At 47.4% G+C, this 20,214-nt stretch overlaps 1 protein-coding gene across 1 annotated transcript in view; it reads right to left on the minus strand.

Annotated features, from left to right (window-relative positions):
- Positions 1–256: 256 nt before the first annotated feature.
- AFF1 (AF4/FMR2 family member 1) overlaps positions 257–20,214 on the minus strand; it is a 52,618-nt gene continuing 32,660 nt past the window's right edge. Inside the window, 15 exon segments of the mRNA XM_004941100.5 lie at positions 257–2,828; positions 4,388–4,605; positions 5,568–5,611; positions 5,708–5,801; positions 6,360–6,431; positions 7,046–7,182; positions 7,842–7,905; positions 8,376–8,467; positions 9,501–9,750; positions 11,626–11,723; positions 13,532–14,019; positions 14,022–14,442; positions 16,868–17,027; positions 17,512–17,549; positions 17,680–17,734. Of these exon segments, the coding sequence (XP_004941157.2) occupies positions 2,707–2,828; positions 4,388–4,605; positions 5,568–5,611; positions 5,708–5,801; positions 6,360–6,431; positions 7,046–7,182; positions 7,842–7,905; positions 8,376–8,467; positions 9,501–9,750; positions 11,626–11,723; positions 13,532–14,019; positions 14,022–14,442; positions 16,868–17,027; positions 17,512–17,549; positions 17,680–17,734 (2,353 nt within the window). The 3' untranslated portion in view covers positions 257–2,706.

A 20,214-nucleotide genomic window follows, 5' to 3' on the forward strand; every position in this document is an offset into this window, starting at 1 on the left:
AAAACAGGATCCAGTATTCTGAACGCTTCAGATGCTACGTTAAAAACCACATCCACTGGCAGCAAACACGATAGGTGCAAAGCATATTGCAGAAAAGACCCAAACTAAACTCATATCCCAGCAGTGCAGAGAGGTGAAATCACTTCCTGGGAGCAAAGACATTCACCACCACCAAACAAAGCAGAGGGCAGACAGCAGTTTATCTCCCAGAAGCTGAGAACACGAGGACTCGGGAAACGACTCGCAACAAATGGGCTACTTCATGTATTGTTTATTACCCACATGAGCGCATTGACCATGTCGGACACTCTGTCGCACACAGGGCAGAGGTTATGTACAAAGGGACACATGTCCCCAAAATAAGTTTAAGGTGTACAGGTTTGTAATGAGAACCAAGATGGAAGGGAGAAAACCAAACACAAGGACATTGTAATCAGACTTTGACCTTCAGTTACAGAAGAGATCTGTCTCCATGGAAGTAGGGCTTTTCAACTCTTAAATAAATGGCATCTTAAAAATAGAACATTTAACAATTCAAGCACATTATTATTATTTCTTCTAAATAAATATTGCATGGAAATGATGCTGCGTTACCACCACAGCCTCCTCTCCTTCAGGGACTCAACCATCACCTCTAATTTTCCTTGGATGCATGGTTTTGTTTCCTAATGGCAAATCCTCTCTTTTTTTTTTATTTCCCATTTTTTAAAGGGCCTGATCAGACTCAGGTGAAAACTATGGGCATCTTTCCCTAACCCTGGTGGGCCTCTCACCTGGCTCATGATGGAAATACGATGGCTTTCTGAAAATTAGCTCCAACTTAAGCGGTCTCTTCCACCAACAGAAAGAAAACGCTGCTTCCACCCACCCCTGGCTTTGAAAAGAGAGCCCCCGTTCCACCTTCCAGCTGCCTTCCAGCCACGACAGCACTCCCTGCCCTCTTCCTCAGCTGGAGCACCTGAACACAGCCTTGCTGCAAGGCGAAATCAGAAAGCGGCAGCGACCCTCCGCTCTGCACGCCACGAGCAGGCTCCCAGTCGCTCCCTCCCACTGCCCGGGGCAGCTTATCCCCGAAATGCACTAAGGCTTTTAATTAAGTGAACAAAGGACAACTCAAAGGTGCGTCTCTGGCACAGCACTGCTGGGCTAGCCCACGGCAGGGGGAAGCCACTCCTGCAGGACCTACGTGTGGTAATGCAGACCCCCTTGCTTCCAAGTATTTACTGCGGATTCTTGTGAGCCTCTGAACTCCCAGCAGGTGTTTTGCAAGGGGTTACTGCTGCACTTGTGCAGACCTGCTCCTCCACCCTGAAATTATGTAGGGAATGGGAGCTAACTCACTGGAGATACGTTCTTCCCTGTAAGCACAATTTATTTTGGGATATCGTCCTCCTCTTCACCACTCCCACAGCTGTGAGGGATGTGAGAGGGGGCCAGAGGGCTAAGGCACACTATCAGATATGAGGATGGCAAGCTGCTGCTGTCATGCAACAGGAAATCTTTGGGTACAGAAGACTGTCTTCCTACAAGTGCCGTGGATGCTGCCTTCACTGCTACCACCACCTGCCAAATATGTAACTCCTGACAAGGACAAAGGCTTTGCAAACACCTCGCTATTCCCTTTTGTGTTCTCTTGAAGACAGGTTCCACGTCCCTGGGCCCACTCTGTGGTTTAGCTGAGGTAGAGCACACGGTTACCTCCCACATGAAGGGCACCTGATTTTGGTATCCACATTCTGCTCCTGGATATTCACTGGGACCAGCGGGGGCTGCAGGCCAGCATCCAAACACAGGACTCACCTTGTGCCCCATGAGGCCACATGGCCTCTCCCTGTCCCACCTCTCCCACCCAAAGCAGCGCTCAAGCGAGCACAGTGGCCCAAGACAGCCCTCCATCTGTCCACACCCCCTGAATCGGTGCAGCGTGAGTGGACAAGGTGTCCTCAGCAGGAGTAACATCCCTCCATCGCTGGGCCAATGCTGAGCCCCAGCTGCATTTGGCTTCCACAGCCGAAACAGAGCAAGATGGTGAGCAACGTCATGTTAGGTTGTGCGCGAGGTGAAGTGGAGGCACAGTGATGTGACTTTGGAAGTGGACGTGCAGCACCGGTGGCAGGGTGTCATCAGTGCAGCTGCTGGCAGGCAACACACGTGAGTGAGGCTGGGGCTGGCGAGGCAGAGCACTCTGCTGTCTGTACCGCATTGTTACGGTGATGGAGATGCTACTCGCCATCCAAAAACAAAGATCCAACGTGATGGACCGCACCCATGCTCGCAAATACACTCATTTCACATCTCTTTCAGGCACACAACCATTGCAGACTGTGGTGTGTTGCATAATAACTTCTGGAGGCAGATTTCCTTCTTGTCGGCACTTCTTCAGGTATGATTATTGTCCTGCTGGTTATTCGTAATAGAAATGTTTATAGACCATCAATACACAGAGCCACTCAGACGATTCATTGCACTTCACCATTTTAAACGAAGGCGCCATCAACGCTGAGGCCCTCCTCTGTCTCTTCTTTTCCAAGGCAACAAAATGCTACCCTAAAATAAAGTTCATTTTTTTCCAGTGTAACCAGATTACTTCACCTTTATTTATTTCCCTTGCAGGTGCTTTGTATCCAATAATTCAGCAAGCCAGAGTGTTTCTGAAGCTTCCAAAGTGCAAAAGAGTTCAAGGTACTTAGCCACCATGAGCACCAGTTAAGGCGTACTTGTGTTCAGTCTCAGCCAATGTAAACCCTGTCTAGTGTAGTGTACCATTTCGGCCATGCTACTGGTCAGTGCCAGAGGGCACACCGCTGTGCTGAGTTCAGCAAAAAACTCTGCAAAAAGATTAGGGAGAGAGAAAACGATTGATTGGTTTCACGCAACAGGCACAGCATATTTGGCAATGCATCCCTTCACCCCAAAACACTGTGTGATGAACAACAGCACTGCGAGCACTACGTGGGCTGCCTCGTTGCAGATTGAGCTGTGTCCACACTGGGGCTGTTGCTTGGCCACCACTGCTTGTGCCACGGGACAACAAAACAGTATTTTTAACAATAAAACTATAAAATGCGAGACCTGGACAGGCTAAGAGCTGGGCAGAGAGGATCCTGATGAGGCTCAACAGGGGCATGTCCTCCACCTGGGGAGGAATAACTGCACACATCAGTACAGGTTGGGGGCTGACCTGCTGGAGAGGAGCTCTGTGGTGAAGGACCTGGGTGTCCTGGTGGACAGCAGGTTGGCCATGAGCCAGCAGTGTGCCCTTGTGGCCAAGAGGGGCAGTGGGATCCTGGGGTGCGTTGCAAGAACGCAGCCAGCAGGGTGAGGGAGGTGATCCTCCCCCTCTACTCTGCCCTGGTGAGGCCACATCTGGAGCGCTGTGCCCGGTTCTGGGCTCCCCAGCTCAAGGATGGGGAACTTCTAGAGAGAGTCCAGGGGAGCGTGACAGAGATGGTCGGGGCCTGCAGCATCTCCTGCGTGGGGAAAGGCTGAGAGAGCTGGGGCTGTTCAGCCTGGAGAAGAGAAGGCTGACAGCGGATATGATCAGTGCTTATCAATATCTAAAGGGTGGAGCCAGGCTCTATTCTGTGGTGTGCAGCAACAGGACGAGGGGCAGCAGGCACAAACTGCAACACAGGAATTCCATATGAACATGAGGAAGAACTTTCCTGTGAGGGTGACGGAGCAATGGAACAGCTGCCCAGAGAAGCCGTGGAGTCTCTGCCTGCACGCTTTCCTGTGCAACCTATTTTAGGGAACCCACTTTAGCAGGGAAGTTGGACCAGATAATCCCCAGAGGGATACCCTCCAAACCCTACGATTCTGTGATACTATGTAATAAGAATGTAGCAGTGGTTTTACTGCCAAAGGCTTGTCATGTACTCAATAAAGACTCCAATTCAAGTGCTGCTTGCTTACTGTCTTACAGCAAGAAACCAGTCTCACCATTTTCAAGTCAAGAATTCCAGAGACTCTGACAAACAAAATGAAACACAAGGCCACCAGGCACAAATCTGATTGAAAGTGAAGCGAACCAACTCAGAAAACCTAAGCTCCCTGCAAGGGAAAAACAAAGAGCAGAAAAACCCCTGGGCTGGCTTCTCTTGTTAGCACAAAGCAATTTGCCTGGTTTCCTGCACTGAACTCTCACCCTTAGTTCATAGACATCTGAGGCTGCCGAGACAACCTTTTAACTGTAACACTCACCAACATAGCATCACTAAGTATTTCTGCCAAAAACCTGCCAATACACCACAGGTGTCTATTTCAACATATTTAAGACTTTCTCCTGTAGTTATGTTGCTTGTTATACCAAGTGTTAAAATTTGAGTAGGTTCATACAAATAAACACAGCGTGCAAAATGGAAGAGCTAAAGTGAAGAAACCTTACCCTTATTATTCTTGGACAGTGCATCAGCATGTTCCCAAATATTATACGCATAGAGGACATAGGAAGTGATGTTGACGTATGAAGAGGTGATGCTTGGGATGGTGACTGAAGAGCCAATGCTGTTGCAACCACAATTGCTACCATTTGATCCCTGCTGAGAACTCATAGATCTGGCAGGAGAGGGCACTGGAGAATGAGGAGAAGGCATGCCTGTGCTTCTGCAGGAGAAAGAAACACCATCGTGAATGTCTGTCTTCAGAGGTAAGTGTCTTATCACAAGACTACTTCATGCCAGGAGCTATCTGGTGTCATCTGGACCTGCTCTCAACGTGGCCAGCTTGCCTGCCTGCCAGGGTCAGGCTCCATCATTGCTTCCTGCCACTAGTTCAAGTTGTTTGTGTGAGACAGCCTCCACCACTGCACCTGTTTACATATCAGTAGGCTGTACTGCACACGTGGCAGAAAAATAACTGGAGCTTTAGACCAAATGAGCCTCTCAGTCACAGAGTTTAAAGGGGACCAATGTACCAGGCTATCTATTTCCTAAATACAACACTGCAAAACATAGGAAAACTCTTCTACTGTCCCTAATGTGCAGGCCCTGTATGCTGAGCTTTGGGTCAAACACTCTTAAATGGCAGCTTTCTTTTTGCTGCTACACATACAAGAACTGTGCTGTAAATACAGAAAAATGACAAATGTTCAGTAATTCAAAAATCAGAAAATGAGTTTCTTTTTCTTAATTGATGACTAACGCAAAGAGAAATATACAAGTATCACTTCAAAGTGATTCTACCGTGCTGTAAAAGTGTTGTCCTACCAGGTAGCAGCCCGGAGATGGGCATGGTGTTCCAGAGAGTCTTAGAGATCTCAGACATGGAACAGAAGGACAACAAGAGCGGGGGCTCAGTAACAGCCACACTGCTCTCCCCACTGCCTTGGTGGAGAACTGCTCCCCAGGACAGGCAGTGACTCTCTGGATCTCATCCCGTAACAAAAAAAATCCTTCAGTGATGCAAAAGACAGGAGAGAGAGCAGAAACACCCTTGTGCCCCCTAACATGATGTCAGGTGGCAAGGTGGAGTGGATGGCAAGTCCTTTTCAAATGTAGTTAGCATCTCAAAGATTCCCACTTCAGTTTCTGCTGACACCTTTACAGATGTAGATTTTTATCCCTTACCTTGCAACACATGGAGAAGGTGCCTGTGTTACTCTGGAAGAACTCTGCAGCAAGGAAGAGAGCTCTTGTTAGTTTTCTTTGTCAATACCAGAACCAGCTGTAGCCCCTGAGCTGGCAGCAGGGCAACACAAACGCCCTACCTTGAAGTGGTCATTCAGGATCCTGGAATACTTTATTGCAGTGTCTCTTTTGTAACGAAACATTGCCATGTGCAGGAGGGACTGGCAGCGCATGCTGGGAATGGAAAGACAGTCAAGAGTCAGCACCTGTGCCTGGTGCCACTGTGTGAGCAAATAACCACACCAGGTAGGTACCAGCACCCATCAGCCTCTCTGCCAAACCAAGTTCAGGATCTCCTCTCCTGCTCAACTTAAGAAGAGTCAGATTCTGTGAAAAAGATGAAGGGCTATGTTTTAAAGAGACAGCTGCACAGCCCTTCTGGATGCCAGGGGCTGAGTGAGCCCTCAACCAGCAGCAACCTCAGCTGTGCTCAGCTTCAGCATCAGTTATGTGGGGCAGGCAAATCGCATTCTTCTACCTGGGGTGAAAGCCTTCACACACACTCCGGTTACCAACAGGTCAAACATTGGAGCCTGCACCTTCCATGCCTGGTCTCTTGTTATATCCTAGCCCACTTCAAAGATGTTCTGGCTTGCTCTGGTTTTCATATTGTTCTTTCCCTTGAAGAACTCTGATTCCTATTTAAGTCATTCCTTTGCCCCTACAAGTAACAGGACTTTCACTATAGTAAGTCTACAAACAGAATATGAAATCAGCAAGACAGTTACGCACCATAACACAGCAAAGACGTGTTCATGTGAAGACGCCGAGACATCCGTAAAGGGTTTTAGTGTCATTACGTATCTAAGGGAACAAAATGAACAGCATCTTGTCAGTCATCAGGCTCTCAAGTCTGGTTAGGGCTCTCAAGTCTGGTTAGAAGAACTGCTGTGTGCCACTGCCTCAAACACTGCTCCAAAACCCCAGAAAGCTGATGCCCCCATGGGTGCAGCCCTGAGGCCCCCATCAGGAGCTCTCCTCACTGAGGATGGAATATCAATTCCAGGCCAAGTAAGACATATTGGTGGAGTTCTTCCTTTTGGTAAAAAAAAAAAACCTAAAACACACAAAAAAATCCGAGCAAGCACATCTCCTTTTTGAAAAGAAAGCAACAAGAGCATTGGGAAAATACAGTCTATCAAAATCAGAAAGCAATGACACTTAAAAATGTTGAAGTCTGCTATAACAAAATTACTGGCAGCTGTTTCCATCAGCTCCATGCGGAGGAAGTCAAAGCAGCTGTTGAAAACACTCACACAGCCCTCAACTTCAATATGAATAAAGTGGTTCCTTTCCCTTTTCTACCCAGTATCTGGCTCCCTGGGTTGTACCGCCTGCAGACGTCACACGTATCACCAGCAAACAACACAGCCACTGCTTCCCTCCAAGCACACCGTCATGGTTCGAAAGCCACTTACTTGAGGAGATCTATTGTGTCAGCAAAGATGCTGTAAGCAGGTTTTGGTGCTACCGCATTCGATTCCAGGGCCATCCCGTATTCAACAAAGGAAAGGGCAGCATCGAGGTACTGAAAGGCCTTTCCAGTCTTGTCCATCTGTTGGAAAGAATTTCTCACTTTCAGACTACGGCAAAAACTATTTATCTCAAACGTACCCGAATTCCTTTCCTCTCTCTAAATAGGAAGAATTTGAAGAAATTACATAACGCACATCAGGCCTCTGGGTACTTTTGGCAGCAGCTGGGGGCCTGCTCTTTGCAAGGCATTGGAGGTTTCTCCCTCCATTATTCCCACACTTTGCAGGGGAATGAATAGCAAGTGGCAGATGCATTTTATCTGACTGAGCCATAATTAACAAAAACCTGTAGTTTAATCACACATGCTGTTGAACTACACGCATCTGAGAAAGCCAGCTACATCTGCAAAGGGCTCTTCCAAGTCTTGTTCAACAGCAAGGCAGTTATCACCACGACCCTGATATTTCAGAGCAAACCGCCCTACAACTGACTTTCTGATCCACCTGCCAGGACTTTGTGATAGCTCTGCAGAGCCAAGTCAGCTGTTATTCCTGTTCTCCGGGCACATTCTCTGGATGTGTTTATACAAAGGGAAGTGCCTGAAAATTTGGTAAATAAAAACAAGCTCCCCACATATGACTGGAACATGCTCTGCTAGGTGGAAGGGACATTGGCCAGGGCACTTCCATCACGTACCCACAGGTTTGAGAGCTCAGAGGTTATCACAGCATGCCTTACCATGGCATCAGCCTCGTGCTTCATCTTCTTGGCCTCTTCCAGGTAATATTCTGACAAATGCTGTCTGAAATGGAGACAGGCAGAGGAAAACAAATGTCAGAGAAGAAGGGTAGGTGAAGTAACAATGTTAACCTTCTCATCCAGGTGATGTTGTGACTCCAGTACAAGCTGATACTGCTATCAAACACACATCAGATTAGAAGAATCACTACATGAATGTCATCTGCCTGTTTAGACGTTCATATCCTAGACTGACCTGCCACCCACCAGGACTTAGAGAAACTAACACCATCCCTTGCTGTTAGGCACACTGCACAGAGTGGGATGTCTCCGAGTTAAACAAGTACCTGACTTCCACAGCAGCTTCCCTCAAACTGGGAGCTGCTAAAAGGAGAGACCATTGCTCTGTGGGGACATCCCAGAGGTGACAAGGCAGGTGTAACAAAAGCAATGCTCAGTACAAAGCAGGAGCCACAGTGGCTGCATGGCTAGCATTGCCTGGCATCTTCAGAGGGGCACAGAACAAAATCTCACCTTTCAAACTTGATCTGAGGTCTCCTTGGTTTGGAGGTACCATTTGGCACAGAAGGCACTGGTAAAGGATTTGTGACATCCCCTGCAGATCCCTGAAAAATCAGGAGCAGAGAGAAAGCTGATTAGAGAGATCCATTTAGAACAGTTCTAAAACATGGCTTTCTTAAATTTGAAATGAAGTTTATTTGTCTGAGATAGAAGCTACTTCTCAAGGTTCCTTCCCCTCTTCTTTCCCAGACCCCAGACCAATACTGGAAATGAAAACCTGGCTTCCCACCAGCCTGCTGCTGAGGTTTTAATGCCATTCAAACATTCCCTGAGCAGGCAGAAATTAGGCAGCAGGTTTCCTTGTACAATAGCTAAGACAGCAGTAAGGCTGCCAGCAGCACATTTTTCACAGCCACTGGAAAAGACAGGAACTGGTAATATCCACTCACACTTACATCTAGCTTAACCACAGCAACTGCTGATTCTGCATTATTGACTACAATGTCAGGAAAAAGAAAGCAGTGAGAAGCCAGCTAATACAGCATGCACAGTCTCCATTAGTGTGCATGCACATGGAAGTTCTGGACCACAAATATACAGGCACTCAGAAATGGCAGTAGACTTGAATTTTCTAACCCACTAATACGACGATCTAGCTGCAAGAATCATTAACAATATTTTTTAATGCAAGCTATAATAACTTCTACACAGGTTACAGCCAAAACCAGAGTTTGGTTATTTCCTACTTGCAAACAATCAACTTGTTTTTGTTAGTTCGTGTGAACACACTTCTCTTTACACCTATCACATTGTACTGGCAGTTGTCTACAGTCAGAACCAGTTCCTGTCATAAACACCATTCTTTTTTTCACATGGTCACCCCTTCACACTGAGTTTCACCAGTGAGATGAGAACAGGCGATGGAAAGTGGGCAGCAGTAACAACAGCATGGCCGTTCAAGCTAGCAAGATACAGTCACAGATTGCCACCGAAAGGACAAATACGTTTCAAAGAGCTCTCTCCAGAGGCTGGTTTACTGTTCTTCCCACTTAATATCCTACAGACAGGTTTCTAAAGAGAATCACGTGGCAGCCCCAAGTTGCAGGACACATCCCACCACTAATAACCAATACCTACTTTGTTGCCCTTCACCTGCTCAGAGTGGTCTTCCACCATCTTCTTCTGCTTGGTGGAAGAAGGATCCTTGTGGTTGCTTGCATCCAGGGCAGTGCTGCTGGCAGTGGCAGGCGGCTGGCCGTTCTCACTCCTGGGCCTCTTGTGGGCCTTCTTGGTTGGCTTTGGTGCAGGATGCGTGGGAGACATGGGCGGCAGTGGCAGGGGTTGCCTGAGATCTTTGTTCTGGGTCTCAGGCGAAGCGTTCCGTGCTCTGGAGATGGAAAGTGAATTGTGCAGTTGGGATATGAATATGGTATCTACGTAATATTGAGGGTGTTGGTTTTGTTTTTTTTTTTTAATAAAAAAAATCATCCTTAAATGCGCTGTGTACCAATACTGTTTCAATTTCTTCAGAAATGCAAGATGACTTATTAACAAAGATTCTAACAGAATCTAACAGGACTTTGCTGTGTGTTAGATACCAGGTGTTCAGCTGTTAAAAACACACAAGCAAGTTGCTCTTGAGGTAGGAATAAGCCTCTGGACTCATCCTTGGAGGAAACACGTGCAAGCAGGAGGTCAGGATGCTGCAGAAATGCCACAGCACCTTTTCATTGAAAAAGGGAGGGGGTAATTCCAGCGAGGAAAATCACCCAAAATGGCAAGAGGACCACAGCGCTGCCTCTCTCCCCCTGCTATGGAAGAAGGCATCTTCTGTTGTCACTGACACTTGCTCTGACACATGATCCCATGCAGGCCTCAGCAGAATTAAGCCCAGTTGGTCCTTTAGGACTTGCCAACTCTACTACACAACGCATGTGAGGATTCAAGGGAGAAAGACTTAAAATGCTGTGCTTTTACACGGCAGAGCTGATCATATTTAATAATACTGTGCCAAATTTCTGATCATCTCGGGTTGGGATTACAAGGGAATTCCTGCAGCTATAAGCAGAACTCAGTAGCTCTATATCTAATTTCACTGACACTCATTTACATCATTTTCTTTCAGTTCCTGAAAGCTCCCAAGAAAACACAAAGTGTCTAGAGCAACGAGTGCTAAACATGGGCCCTGACAGCTTGGTGCTGCAAGATGGTCAAGGTTTTCCCTGAAGAGAAGCAGCTGAGTCAGGATGCAAACCTCAACAAATCCAAGCCAATACCTCAAGCTCAGGCCTTGAGTAAGCAGAAAATGACTGCGGCAGCTCATGATGGATGCACCAGTCTCCTCTCTCGGGAGCGCTGCCCATCAAGATACATTCTTGGAAGCCCTCCTGCAGACCTAGCCAAAATGCTAGTGGTATGCTGTTGTACAAATCATGGGGGGAGTTTCAGCAGAACTACCAGAAGCACTGCCCACGCAATTGCTGCAATAAAGGAGACATTTTTGGCTTTGAAGGCCACCTGAAATTCCTGGTGTGGTTCACAAGACACAGTGGATGTGCACCCATTCAGCTACACAATGGGACAATTTGGGGGGAGAAAGGAAATGCTCCTGACAAGGGATTACCACTGCATTGAGACAGGGTCCCAGCAGGCAGGCAGTCTGCCGCATTATTTCCAACTCCAACACCAGACTCCACGCAATCATTTTGTTGCACAGCATCCCCTTCTGAAAGATGGCAGTGCCACTGTGTGGCTATCAGCCTGGAAGGAAAAGCAGCACTGGCACAACCAGCAATTTCATTTCCTGCAGCCTCAACAGATTTTTTGAGCGATGTGTAATGGAGGGATCAGTTCAGCAATCTGAACTGCAGGATGGATACATCTGTGTTTCAAATGGCCAAGTCTTCATTTCGTTTCAACTGCTAGAAATCAGGACAGGTGCCACCACATGCAGTTTTACAGCAACATAATGCAAGCACGGGAGGAGGCCAAGCACCAAAACATCAAAACATCACCTTGAGCATTACAGAGGGAGAGGAAGGTGGGGGACACTAAGGGCAACTGCACATCTGCAACAAATAAAAAGGCAAATTATGCTCCTATAGCCACGTGGCACACAAATTTGCAGCAGATTATGTTTCTAAAGGCACATTATATTAAGCAAACTCACAGGAAGAACAGAAGGTACAGCTCCTTGTCTTAAGGTTGTAAAGAAACGCTCAGTTCAATGCATTTTTCTACCATCCCACCACAGTATACTCACTTCAATTTACAGGAGTCTTTGTTAGGTGAAGACTGCAATGATTTTGCCTCTTTGCCCAACTTCCTTTTCTTCCTATCGACGTCCTTCTCCTTTTCTCTCTAACAAACACAAACAGAACAATCAAATGTCATGTAAAGTACAGACCAAACCAGCTAAGTTTGATGGTTTCACATTAAAAGAAACAGATTGGAACTGGCAAAGTGGAAAGGCAGAGTACAGCAGATTTCAGGCTCACTGACGAGTATCCTGAAATGACCTTTATCCACTTCTGCTTGGACAGAATAATTCTTTTGTCACGGAGGGGATGCAACAGCTAAAGCTCTCCTTGCCAATAGCTGAAAACTAATGCACTTCCATAGCTGAAAACACACACTTCGTGATGTGACGTCTGCATATTGTTTCTTCTCTTTTTGTGTGACACATTGCTTTTCATTTGTTGTCTAAGAGAAGGGGGAAAAAAACATTCAGAGACCTGAACCACTCAGATTCCTGACAGGTGCAGGGATTTGGGTTTTACCAGCAAGAATCAATTACAGGGTGACATTTGAATTACATTTGCTGCCTACGCACTGTCCTCCAGTACAGCAGGAACCACTGAGGCAGAGGGGTAATAAAGGACACCTTTTGCACCCACTCCACAGATCCTATGATACAAGCCATGCGATGCCAAATCACCAGCTCACATAGATGGAAAAAACTTCCAATTAATTCACTACAAGACTATAACATTCACAGAAAGGGAGCACAACCCACAAAGTACGTGGTGCTAGCAAAAAGCATCCAAAAGTACTTTGCATCCATCTCCTAAGAGCAGGTTCATGTCACTGTGATGCAGCTCGGTGGGTTGCACATGGGCGGTACAGAGCCATCAGGGCAGGGCTCCAGCACTGGGATCGTGTCCTTATGCCATTTCTCAGGTTGATCTCCACGCTGCTTCAGAAAAGGTCTGGCAGCTGCAGCTGACCCAGCTGGCTGCGAGGGAGCCTGTGCTGCCAAGGGCACCGTGGCACACTGACCCAACACGCGTGGCGAGGCCGGGACATGGGTTTTCCTGCCATCAGATGGTCAGGTTGCGGAGCATGATGTGCCTGGCGTCAGATAGCTCCTCTTTGGCCCTGGAGAGACCAGTGGGAGCAGTAACAGATTCACTGCCCGCCTGCCTTCTTCCTGCTGCACCGCAGGACAGGAACCACTGGGGCATCCACATTTCTTCACCATCTCCCTGTTCTCCCACACAACCACAGGAAGCTCACGGGGTGACAGGAGCAAATGAAACTTGCCCCAAACACACATGCTAAGCCACCTCCTCCTGAAGGAGGGACCAAGAAGATATGGGTGTATCAGACCAACTCACTGCTAGCCTTGCAGGAAAACTAGCTCTATGGTCACAGTCTGCTCTGGGAGGCAGCTTTCAAAAAAACACTTGTGATCAATGACCAAAACAAGGGTTGTATTGTAATTCAAGGAAAAGCAACTATTCTAATTGTAGGATAATAGAGTTGATAGCTGCAGAACAAGCTGGGGGCAGCATGCTCTCCTGCAAGGGATATCTGACGGCTGAGGCCATGTCTGTAACACGAGGTGCACGGAGAAGGCACTGCTACCCTGCAAAGCTCTCCCTGAGCTGAAACTAGGATTCATCTTTTGGAAACACCAAGCATTTGTTAGACAGCTTGCAGGGCTTTTCATTTGCTCAACAGTGGATTTTTGACCAATAAGAAACATTGGTGGATGGTTTTTGACAAGTGCTCCCTTTAAAAACTTGGCAACGCTGCAGTAGCAGTAGGTTAATGAGTCCACTCTGAAGCTATGAAGTAGAAACAAACCATATGCAGGGGTTTTTCAGACAGCTCCGTGCACACCACTGTGGCCCCTGCACAAACCCACCTCCACCTCCACCTCTCACCTTTCGCTTTTTGAAGGACCTGTCAGGAGTGTCTGTGCTTTTCTTCTCCAAGTCCTGCTCCTTGGTGCCAGGGTGCTCCTTCACCTCTGCTCTCTTCTTTTGGTTCCCCTTCTCAGGAGGCTGGGGAACTCTTGACAGGAGTGGGAGATCAATTCTAACCAGGAGGCTGGGATTGCCAGGCACGTCCCTCACCGGTGGCAGCAACTTCTTCTCCTTGGTGGGCACAGGAAGCTTCCCCTTGTGAAAACCCTCCTTGACCTCAGCAGCAGACCTGTGGCCGTTAGTCCTGGTGGGAGCTGTGCCCTGGCCCTCAGGGAGGTGTTTGAGAGTGGAAGGCTCCTGGGCACTGCCTACCAGAACATCACTCACGGGTCTGTGGTCCGGCAGGGCATTGGCATCGGCGTGGTGGGAGCTCTTGTGCTTCTTCTCTTTAGGAGCCTCCTGCAGCCGGGGTTTCAGTTCTTTTTGGTCACAGGATTTGGATCTGCTTTTGTTTTGGGTTTTGGCTTGTCTCTGGAAGACTGCTCTCCAATCTCATAAGGAGCGGGCTCGCTCTCCACCTTCAGGCCTCCCTTGGGTTCCTCGTGCACTGGAGGCTTGCTGGGCCTTTTGATCCCCACAGTCTGCCTCTGTGAGGGCTCCTCAGCGCGCACAGGAGACTTCTGGCAGCTAAGTTTGGTCGGAAGATGAACATCCTGAGGAGCCTGGGCTGCTCGGATGGAGCTTCTCTCGTGAGGTTCCCTTGGCACAGCATGCTCGCAGGAGGAAGCGTTGCTGACGGGTTGTTCCTTGTCCTCCTCGTGGCCATCTGTGTGGGCAGTGTCGCTGGGGCTTTCTGTTGGCACTGCTGGTGGGTTCACCTTGGTGAGCCAGTTGTCAAGCTGCCACTTATTGGAAGTTGGTGGGTCGGGCTGCAGATAGAAACAGAAAGGAAGAACACAAGGCTGACACCTTAATCTCAAACTGAGCACTGGTTATCAGAACCCACTAAAATTTCCCCGTACCATTAAATGACCTTGAAGACAAAAGACCATGAGAAAGGGGGAGCGCTCTGATACATGCATGCCAACCCTTAACTGCATGCACAGACATCCTTCTTGCACAGGACCAGTCAAACATGTGGCTCAGCACACCTGGGTTTCTCCAGCCCCACCTGTCGTGCAGTATGAGGCTGCTCTGCACAACAGCCTCACCTTGGTGTGCTCTGTGCCACTAACCAACACCCTGCACAGTGAGACATGCACAGACATACCCACTGCAAAAACAAACCAGGCGCCATCCTCACAATGCTTTTACCAAATCATTTGCACAAGATGGATCAAGAGCTGTCACATCTCACTGAAGTCTGACAGGTAGGCTGGCACACTCCTGTCTTTTAAGCATTTATCAAAAGAAAGTATACAGCTAACACATCAAGCCCAGCCTCTTCTGAGCCCCCTGCCTGTGCTGTCTGACAGTTGTGTCCCCCTGATTACACAAGGCATGAGCTACCACTGAGCTACATTGACCAGATACACCACACGACTAGGAGAAGCCCCACAGATCAAAACAAAGGTCTGACAAACTGGGATGGGAGTTAACCAAACAGCCATGAAAACAGACATCAAAGCTTCAAATTGCAAATGAGGGGCATGATTCTCTGGAGCCAGTTCAGAAAATACCACTTATTTCTCAGCCACAACTCCCTGTTCTGAGAACAGCCACAGCACTTCTCAGAAAAAAAAGCTCTAGCACAGGCAAGGTCTTCCAGGACTAATTAATCCCTTCTGCAGTGGTTTTCTTCTCCACCCAGACTCAGCCCTTCTCTGTGCAGCAGAACACAGCGACATGCCTTCGACCATGACTCCAAAGAGGAGCCTGGCTTAAAAACAGATTTGGTTTTATCACATAAAATTAAAAAAAACAACCTCAATTATTGTTTTCAGATAATGATCTCCTCCCTATTTGCACTAGCATTTTAACTTACTAGCCCCTCAGGAGCATTTTGTTGTTGTTAACACTATAAAGACCTCGCTTAGGAGCTTTGCAGGTTCTGGTTTATAATGCAAGTAGGCAGCTATCAGACGGTGGCAGATGCTGACCCTGTTCTGTACTTATCATCAGCTACCGTGTGTGATCTACACCCTCACAGGGTGCTCAGCCTTTCCAAACACAAAGGATAAGGAGAGGATATTTTTTAAAAACAAAATACAAACAAGGAAATATTAACTATATTTCTTAGATTGTTTGCTCTCGTCTGAAGAATTGGATCTAATAAAAACAAGCCATGAGCACTAACTTGTTCCATGTGCAAAATGGATCACGAGTTTAGTGAATAAAAAGGGATATGAAATGGTCAGTTCACAATAGCTAGGACTTCAGTAGAGTAAGAGCAATCTTATAATGTAACATTATCAGTACAAAGCAGGCACAAAACTTCTTATACCATAAGAAGGCAACACCTATTTCTCCCATTGCACAAGGCAAAGTCTGTAAGTGAACTGCTGAAGCGTGAAAGGTGATAGATGTGAGACGTTAGCGTGCTTCTAAGGTAAAAGAAAGGAAAGTCTGAGCTACAGAGGGCAGGGGGAATAAACGATGGAGTTTCTGGGCTTCGTGAGAATCCCTCAGAGTGGCCAGTGAGCTGCTTTACATAAGCTGCGGCCCACCAGACTGAACCATGCGCTCCCCACTGGCCCAAAAATGTTCTGCAAACTGGAGGACTGCTTTAAGCCATGGGACAGGAACACAGTTGCAGTAGATTTTTAAAAGCTGCACTCTCTCAGTTATTATGCAACTTTGAGGCACTGAGCTCTGTTTCCCTGCGTTTCCCCATAACAGCCTCAGAAATGCCAGTGCAGCACTATCTGAGCCAAACCCAACAGAAGCAAGGCTAAGCACATTCCTGCCCTTCCTGCAGGCCCTATCCCTTCTGCTGCGATCTGGGAGAAGCTGAGTCTGCCACTCACACACAGGAACTGGAGAGGGGCAGCAGCAGCTTCCAGAAAAGCTGTTCAACAACCTGTTTTGTTCAAAAATCCAGAGATGGGCCCCAAGCACTGTGGCAAGCTACAGTTCCCACCTGCACTTTGCTTGTGCCACACAGGTGAAGGCATAAATTCTCCAGCAATGCCAGCCAACGATGCTAAAGGGGAAGGGGAGCGCTTCAAGGTTAGGCACGTAAAGTCTATTTATGCTATTACTGAGGGTTACTCGGTTGACAAACTCTGGCAGAGAAGCAAAAGGCAAGAGGAGTTTTGATGATGCAGCATAGGTGTCACCCAAAGGATGACAGTATTTCAGGTCTGACAGCAGTGAGTCCACATTAAGCAGCCTCTACGTTTACTTTGCATTCACCTCAGGAGCTGACGCTCTTGGAGGGTCGTTGGCTTCACTGTCACTCGAGCTGCTCTCTGTCTCTGAAGAGTCTGAAGAGCTGTCTGAGTCACTGCTGCTCCCTGACTCTGTGCTGTTGGAATGTGCTGATGCCACGCTCTCAGGCTGGGACTGCAGGGCACTGCAAGGCCACCAGGAGACAAAATTAGAAAGCAGCTCTCGCGAAGGTTACTTATTATATTGATACAGCAGTATCCAGAAATAAAACCTAAACCCCTTATTTTGGCACTGGGAGGAAAGGTGAGAAGGCCAAAGGAAAACACAGCCATATCCACAGATAAAACATCAGAATAAAAAACCTCTGGAAATAATAAAACCTTCAACTCCCACTCACGACAAAGGGAGAGCAGTTGGGGGAATACAGGTCTGGTTCAAAAGCAAAATCCAGCTTGCCTGGATTATTTATTTCTAATTTAAACTTTCTGTCAAGCCCCACACAACTGAAACCAAAGCTGAACAGCAGCTCCAGGCAGCTACAAACCAGAGCTTGTATCTAGGACAGAAAAAGGAACCCATTCCCATTCACCTCGCGTACAGAAAAGCAAAGTTCTCCCCCCTCCTCCAAGCCATTTGGTCTAGCTAGCAGTTTGGGAACAAACATGTACCTTGGAGGATCAAGTGAAGAAGGTGGCTGTTCAACAACCTGTTTTGTTCAAAAAACAAATGGGAGAGGGGAAGGAAAGGTTAGCTTTAGGAGCTCAGAGCAACGCGACAAGCTGCGATGATTTTATGGGATGTCTGTGTGCAGAGGGGATAAAACATCTAAAACTGACTTGGTCGTCACCACTCTCTTCACTATCACTGAGCTGCAGGTCCTCCTGGAGCACTCTGAAAGACAACCAGAAGAAACACATCAGCCAGGGCAGACACGTTTTCAAGCAGCAGACCCCGAGAGAAGACTGAGTTTGCACTTCCCTAAACAAACAGATCTCCCAAATCCTATTTTACTTTTGGCATGCTCAAGCTGCTAAGCCTATGAGTACCAGAAGGAATGACAACAGGACTCCCAACCTCAGGGTGCTTTGCACCACGGGGCAAAGCATCACTGGGGGCATGCATAGACAGCTGCTGAAGAAGCCCAGTTCTGGTACAGCAAGGGGCAGGTGAGGTCTGGTCTACTGCTGCCAGAGGACAGAGCAGGATGCTGCGAGCGTTTCCAAACACACAACTGAGTGCTACGGCTGTAACCAGTGATTGCTGCTTCCAGTTTCACCAGTCAGTAGTTGGGTTGAAGGGGAACTCAGGCATTCTCTCAGAACTTTTCCAAGTTTCCATAATTCCAACTTTTCCATAACTCAAAGCAAAGGCTGTACCTTTCCTTCAAACAAAAAGCTCCATCATTAATGTCAGAGCTAATAGGAATTGCACATAGACAACAAAGAGAGCACAGACTCCAGCAATTATTCTCAAGGCTTGTTATGCTGATGAATACTTCTGTTTCCTTTCAGAACCAGTAACAATTCCTCTGCTTCCAGAAGTTCAGGAGGGAATCCAGCCCCTCTGCATAAAGCCACAGCATGGCAGTTTGTTATTCGCTGCTACTTGCAAACATTCTTGCTCACACAGAAGGAAAAGCATCCACTTTCTAGGGCACGTCCAGCCCAGCTGGAATAAATGGAATGATGAAATCCTACAGGAAACTCCACACCTCTGCACAGCCCCATACCAGCAGCTACAGCACATCAGTTCCTAACACGCCCGTGGCCCTGTCCACTCCTTCTAGAAAGGAAGATGAATCCTTGACTCCTTCGTGCTTGGACCTGGGTGACCTGGAACTGAATATCCACTAATGAGAACACCTCATATCTTCAGTCTCTGTGCAAAACAAAGCCCTAATACAGTAGCAGGCTCCATTACTGAGTCATGTGCTCCCATCCTCCTGCATCACTGCCATCCCATTTGCTCGCACCATTAAACTGAAGAACTGAATCCATCCAATTCCATCTCTAGTAATGCTGCCAGGTTAGATGGTTTTTCCTTTCTTTTCTTTTCTTGATGGGATTTGAGGGAGGGACTTCCAAGTTCTTGGTTTGGAAAAGGAAAATGGGAACGCTTTCCTGCTTGTAAAGAAGTCTTTATTTAATCCTTCTCATCTTTTTATTTACATCTTTGAATCCCATAGAACCTCGCTAGCTTAGGGTGCATTCTTATTTTGGTAGGATGTATGTTTTGGCACCGTTTCCTTCCAAACATGCCAGGGCTGGCAGTGCTGGACACCAACTGCTGATTCTGATGACACAGCAACTCTGTTTGATGCTGTTCATTTTCAAGTTCTAAGACTCTCAAAACTCAAGAGTGTATGCAAGTACAAACGTCTGGGTGTCCAAACCAGAAGGGAGAAATTACATCCTCCTGACCCCTTCTTCCCAAGCCCAACAGACAAACTACAGATACTACAGCACCAACAATGCAGTGCGTCACTGCTGTGGTTATTTTTCCAGTTCATAGCTCTGTTGCTGAAACACGTCCGTGCAGCTGCTACTGTACAGTTCACAGAAAAAACCTGTCTCAAAAGGCTCTGTTTCTGCATTACCACCCGTCTGAGTCAGACTGAGGCTGGGATGCACAGAGCAGGACAGCACGAAGAAACACCCGATGTTTTTGGTGCCCACCACGAGGGCTCTGCCTGCACCTTCACACAGCTACGAGCTTTCTTTGCTCAGGCATTTTGACTCTGCCTTCCCTCAGGGTTATCCTCCTCCATCTCCCAGCCTTCAGCGCCTCATTTCTGCACACACCTCCCCTGCGGACACCACCTGGAGCCTCTTCTTGTAGTAAACACCGGAGGGAAGCAATAGAAGACACCAAGGTGGAAAACAACTCCCTTCATCCTGAAAGTGGTTTTCTGGTTTTTGGGTTGCTTCGCTTCAAGTGTCCTGGACCACAGACATTGCTTTAGAGGTGAGAGATAACACAAGGAAGCATCATTCAGATAGTCTTTTACATCTGGCTTTTTCACCTGAGCTGCTGCTAAGTTAAACAGAGAGTGCAGGAGCATTGCAACCACTGAAGTTCAATTCAGGATCAAGGAGGAGTACTACAATTAAATGAGTCATACTTCTGCATGGATAGACAAAGCTAGTTTCCCTAAAACAAGGTTTCAACAAATTGTCAAATAGTCTGGCTAAAGAACATAAATCCGCTCTAATAATCGTAATGCTTTTATTAGTTCAGCACTTGAAAGATGTCAAGCTCTCACTTGCAGGACCAGCAGCCTACGTGCACACCATCAATCTCCCTGCAAATCTATTTAAAAAGAGCTCTTTTCGCCAGACAAGCAGCACTGAAACCAGAGTGGCTCTGCCAAA

The sequence above is a fragment of the Gallus gallus genome, chromosome 4, assembly GCF_016699485.2.
Source record: "Gallus gallus isolate bGalGal1 chromosome 4, bGalGal1.mat.broiler.GRCg7b, whole genome shotgun sequence".
NCBI classification, from domain to species: domain Eukaryota; kingdom Metazoa; phylum Chordata; class Aves; order Galliformes; family Phasianidae; genus Gallus; species Gallus gallus.